Raw genomic sequence first — 5,903 nt, forward strand, 5'->3', positions numbered from 1 at the left:
TGAGCCGATGTTAAATGTAAAAGAAGCGAATTCTTAATGCAAAAACGTGATGTAGCGTTCTATCCTCTCTGCCTACCCCTACGGAGAAACGGCGTGTTAGGTTGTTTGTTTGTTTGTTGAGGAACTAGAATTGCAATCGTCTATGCGCTCTGTAGCTGCAAGACGTGCTGGAATATTTATTTATTGTACAGCGCCCGCCCTGGTAGTGACTTTCATAAAAATGGCGCCATATAAATTATTCAACTCTAATAATACCTTACACAAGGGTTCTGATGTTGAAGGTTGTGATCGAATAAAGATATAGGGAAAACAATTTAAGAAAACACTATTTATTTATCAAATTGAGAAAGGGGAATTTAGTACTAGGATAAATATTCCATTTAAGTTACGTGGAGATGTATAGAATCGCCTTTTTTTATTAACATCCACACTTCTTGGATCCTTTGCCGCCTGACGCGCTCGCTGCGGCGGCAGCGGCGGCGCTAGATGACCCTTTGCCTGATCCGGAAGCGGATGCTGCCGCAGAAGCGGCGGCGCTAGATGACCCTTTGCCTGATCCGGAAGCGGATGCTGCCGCAGAAGCGGCGGCGCTAGATGACCCTTTGCCTGATCCGGAAGCGGCGGCTGCAGCGGAGGCGGCTGCGCTCGATGACCCTTTGCCCGATCCGGAAGCGGCGGCTGCAGCGGCAGCGGCAGCGCTAGAAGATCCTTTTCCTGATCCGGAAGCGGCTGCTGATGCGGCGGCGGCTGCGCTAGAGGATCCTCCTGATCCTGAAGCGGCGGCTGCTGCAGCGGCGGCAGCGCTAGATGATCCAGAACCGCCGGATTTCCGTGGTGGTGGAGGAGGAGGTGTTTCGTCACACGGGGGAGGAGTTTCATCACATTGGGGAGCGGGAGGTTCTTCGGCTGGCGGTGGGGGAGGAGGGGTTTCTTCACATGGAGGAGGAGCAGTTTCTTCGGTCGGGGGTGGTGGTGGACATTCATCGACCACCTGCGGTGGTGGATTATCTCTGCAAGGTGGTGGTGGAATGAAACACGGCGGTTGAATGTTACACGGTGGTGGAGCTGGAGGTCCGTTGCATGGACTAATCGTTTTGATTACATCGATTGCCTTTGTAAGGCCTGCTAATTTACCACCGCAACCGCCGAGTCCGGGAATGCCAGGAAGTCCTCCTCCGCATGGGAGCTTGATGCCGCCGCATGAAGGCTTGATGCTGCCGCATGAAGGCTTCAAGGCTTTCATGATGCATGGCGATGCAGACTGCAAACAATAAAACAATAAGTGTCGGATACCCTTTCTGATCAAATTACATAAAAACAGTTAATAGATCTTTGGTCGCGATTTATTCATTTAATTTATTCATTCGTTTCAAATTACATATATTCATTAACTTACTATGGCTCATACTTTTATGCTGTTTCCGTGTTAAACCATAAAAAATGACATTAAAAATAATTGTTAATAAAAAGAAATAACAACATATTATACAATGACTCTAAGGGTCATCACAGAAAAAACGATTAAAGACCGAATCCGCAATGAAAAAATAAGATGAACCTTACTTTTGTTGCACCGAAATTATTGATCAATGGAGTAGAACAAAAAGAAGAAATTGAGAAGACTGTGTCTATAAACGAAATGGATAACTCAAAAGTTCTTTATCGTATCGTATATCGTAGCTAAGGAAATTCCATGTGGTAGACCGTCTAAAAGATAAAGGGACAGCAGCAGTTTCATATTTTACTAATGCATCCCTTACTAAATTAATTGGTACACTTCTATCTCAACAATAATACATTTGTGTATCATTTGCATTGCAGTGAGACCACAATTCACATTATTTGATGATGTTCTCTGTAGCTTTAGTGTACAAGAGATAAAGGAGTGGTCCGAGTACTGACCCTTGAGGTACTCCAGTAGACACCCGAAAGTTGGATGAGCTATTACCCTGGAACACAACTGTTCATGGTTTACATCTTCGTTCACATTCTCAGGTACCCTCTTGATTCTTGTGCACCTTTTATTATTTATTTTATTTATTCGTACAAATATACAAAAAAACGTATTCCTAACTCTATGAGGCCAAGAGCCCCGTGTTGAGTTGGGATACAATATAATGGAAAGTGGAAGCATGAATATTATAAATGAATACTAATTAAAAAAAATATTACATAAACATATATTTTAATTAACATCTGGACGACACGCTTAGTAATATATAAATCTATGCAACGTCTCGCAAACAGTTTCCTGCAATGGTCTCTTCCTTTACACAAAATCCAAACTTGTACACGTCTCCTGAAAATAGCTTTCGTTATGGAGAACTTAATATGTTCGTCGAGAACATTGGACACTCTTGGGGCCACAAAATGTTAATTTCTCTAAGCGAAAGTCGTTTGTGTTTTTGGTATTAAATCATTCAAAGTACAGGAAAACCTCGCACAATAGTTCTGCTTTAATTTCTTCTTGAAACCGCATGACCATAAATGTGTAAATTTCTCCTTCTATTCAAACTTATATATTGTCCGCGTGGCTCGACTCTGGAATCATCTCCTATCCGCTATCAAAGACGTTTCTACAGTAGCTTTGTTTAAATCATGTCCTTTAAAATAAGTCTAGAATAGACTTTAATTTATGTACATATATGCAAATATTGCTAGTTTCAACTAAGTATAATGATTTCAAAACGTTAATTGCAAAACTATGAAATATGCTTTTGTATGGCCGAGAAATTACCATTCAGTTAACTTCTGAACAAACGATTTTGTTTGCAAGATACTCAGGCTGTACACAACTGTATTTGCATTTCATTCGAGTGACTACGTGTTGACAATCAGAGCATTTGGCAAGAAAACAAGAATATATGAGCACCTATACGGTTGAAAACCTAAATTAGAATAAAAAAATCTGTTCGTTGAGACTGGAACATCGGTAAAAGCAACCCTAAAGACACCAGAAAAGAAGCATCTCACAATTAACTTCTTAAAGGTTAAATGTTGGACGCAACCACGTGTTTTAATAAATTAATTTACTGTATTTACAACCCAACCGAACAACACGCAAACAGAACATGTAGCAAAGACAAACAACGACAATCAAATAATGGTATACAGTATATTCAAAGAATATCTTCGTATTATTATAATTATTCTTGATTTCAATACAACAATACACAGTTTAAAAAATAAATATATAATAAGCAAGAACCCGTGTACTTTGAGATTACGAAAAAGCGTTTGATAGTCCGCACAGACCCACACTAAAAAAGGAAATTTCTAAAATCATATGGGGTGCCTATAAAACTAGTCGAACTTATCAAAGCCCTTGATATTGTCACAGATTGGTTTGAGGTCACCACTGGAGTTCGTCAAGGTTGCGTCCTTGCACCGTTCCTTTTTATAATCCTCATGGACTTCATCCTAAGGAAGTCAATTCCACTAGATCGAGGAGTATCCATCTCAATTACGCTGCAACCTAGAGTATGCCGATGATGCGGTTATAATTGACGATTCAGTCAGGGGTTTCCAGGATACTGTCGAGAGTTTCAAATACCTGGGAATATATGTTACGGAAAATGGCATCTTTCGAAAAGAACTGGGAGTGCGGCTAGGAAAAACAGGTGCCATATTCAATAGTATGAAGGCTGTCTGGAGATCGAATATTTACACAGTGAAAACCAAATGCCACCTATATAACGCCTGCATAACACCTATTCTACACGGTTGCGAATCGTGACACCTCACTAGGGCCCAAAACAGCAAAATTCTGAGTTTTGAGAAGTGTCTCAGAATAATCTTGGGTGTGTAAACATATGAGCCATTTTTTTTTCTTAAAAGTTTTGTCAAAATTTTCTTTTAAAATCTGCTTAGGAATCTTATTGAAAATTTTTGTAATTCCATAATGAAGTGTTCTTTGGCCATACTTGTTTACAAACCTCGGCACTGACAAGCCTTCACGTTGTGCTAGCCTTGTATTGTGTGTATGTAAATACCTTTTCTGGTAGTTACTATCAAATCGATATCTAGTAACAAATTTGAGCCATAGAATAGCATTTACGGACAGACACCCTTGCTTTTTAAAAAGTCCGGGTAAAAATACCTCTTCCTTATCAATTCTAGCTAATCTGTTAATTAATTTAAGAGCCGAGTTTTGTAAAGATTGGATTTTTTTAATGTTGGTTTTACAAGAAATGCCCCAACTGGTAATACCATACCTAATTGATTCCGCTAATGATTGATAAATAAGTCTTAATGTTTTTATTTGTACAAATATGAACAAACGCAATAAAATTTAAATTGCAGCTGTTATTTAATGAGGAGGTAAAGTTTGCACATGTAAACTTATAAAAGTACATTGTGCTATATTTTTTAAGGATGAGGAATGTGGGATTAGGTACTGAGTTTGAAAGGAGACAGGATGTAGTACCAGGAAAGATAAGGAATGAAGTTTATGTATTAAAAAAATATTAATGAAAGGTTGGGGTTTTAGAACCCAGAAAACTTACATTTTCATTAACGATAATAAAATTGAAGTAGTTGATAAATACATAAATCTAGGATACAAAATTGGTGAAGATAACCAGACAGTGGAGTTACCAAGAAGAATAGGGCTAAGTTGGGCTGCTTTCGGCAAACTAAAATATATTTTTGAAAATAAAGAATTCCCTATACAACAATGCTTCGAGTTTGTCAAAATGTTTGCAGACTAGCTGGCTTTCCTGGAGAGGGAAAACATTTTTGAGAAGGGAATATAGAAGTCTAAGCTAGTCTAGGTTACAGGGCTTATGATCTGTCATTGGCTGGTTTAAGTGGCCACTTTACACACTGTGTAACATTCACCATTCTGCCCATGTTTGAACATCCACAGTTCCTCAAGCACTTGGACATACTCAAACATTGTTGAATTAACCACCTGGTAAAAGAAGAAGTGTAATAATTGGAAAATTGTTTTCAAGTGTTGCCTAGTAGGTGATTTGGTTCAGCCGGATGAATCACACCCGCGTGATAAAGGTTTCAGCTCTTTAACTTCACAAAAGTCAACAGATGGAATAGTTGAGGAAATGTGGATGTTCGAACATGGGCAGAATGGTGAATGTTACACAGTGTGTAAAGTGGCCACTTAAACCAGCCAATGACAGATCATAAGCCCTGTAAATCTGGATTTCCATATTCCCTTCTCAAAAATGTTTTTCCTCTCTGTTAAAATAAATTTAAATATGAATAACTCCCTAGGGAGGAAATCCAGCCAGTCTGCAAGCATTTGGACATACTCAAACATTGTTGTATGAACTTCAGAGCTACGAAGGTTTGAAAAAAAGTGATCCCCTGTACCCCATGATCGCCCAATCTGTAGGTACAAATCTCGTCCAGCTTACACCAGTTCTTGGTTCGTTGGAAGATATTGTTGATTGCGAAAACCACCCCAACGTTCATCCACAAGCAAAGTTAAAAATATGTGATAAAAAGTAAAACATATTTACTTACGTTAAAAGCGACTAGTGTTAGGAACACTGCAGCGATACTCAACTTGAAATGGAGCATTTTTGCTTCTTGGATCCTCAAAGGGATTCCTACTCTTATTATAAATCTGACAGAACTGCATTCAGTATGTCTCTCTTATATATGGTAGAGAATCAAACATTTGTTGGCATAAAGTTAATCAATTCATCGTAACCCCAAATTGACTACATCTTCCTGATGGTTTCTGTAATGATAGTCTTAATCTTAAGGCTGTATGTAGTTTGGTCAAACAAACGCAAAATGCGGAAGTCATACGATTTTGCCATTTGAAAACAAATATATTTTTTTAAAATTATTTTTTTATTAATTTATTTTTAATAATAATTTAATAATAATTAATAATAATAATTTTAATTTTCCTTTACAAAGAAAAACGTTAAAAA

At 38.3% G+C, this 5,903-nt stretch overlaps 1 protein-coding gene across 1 annotated transcript; it reads right to left on the reverse strand.

The window, feature by feature from the left end:
* Positions 1 to 313: 313 nt before the first annotated feature.
* On the reverse strand, positions 314 to 5,592 carry LOC148271735 (uncharacterized). The gene is made up of 2 exons (XM_088241001.1): positions 5,485 to 5,592; positions 314 to 1,261 (listed from the first exon to the last, which is right to left on the reverse strand). The coding sequence occupies exons 1-2, from the start codon at positions 5,539 to 5,541 to the stop codon at positions 419 to 421; spliced, it is 900 nt and encodes a 299-aa protein (XP_088097127.1). The 5' UTR covers positions 5,542 to 5,592; the 3' UTR covers positions 314 to 418.
* Between the last annotated feature and the right edge of the window lie 311 nt (positions 5,593 to 5,903).

Source organism: Micrasema longulum, unplaced genomic scaffold (genome assembly GCF_059751315.1).
Source record: "Micrasema longulum isolate JH-2025_06_02 unplaced genomic scaffold, ASM5975131v1 h1tg002692l, whole genome shotgun sequence".
In the NCBI taxonomy this organism is placed as follows: domain Eukaryota; kingdom Metazoa; phylum Arthropoda; class Insecta; order Trichoptera; family Brachycentridae; genus Micrasema; species Micrasema longulum.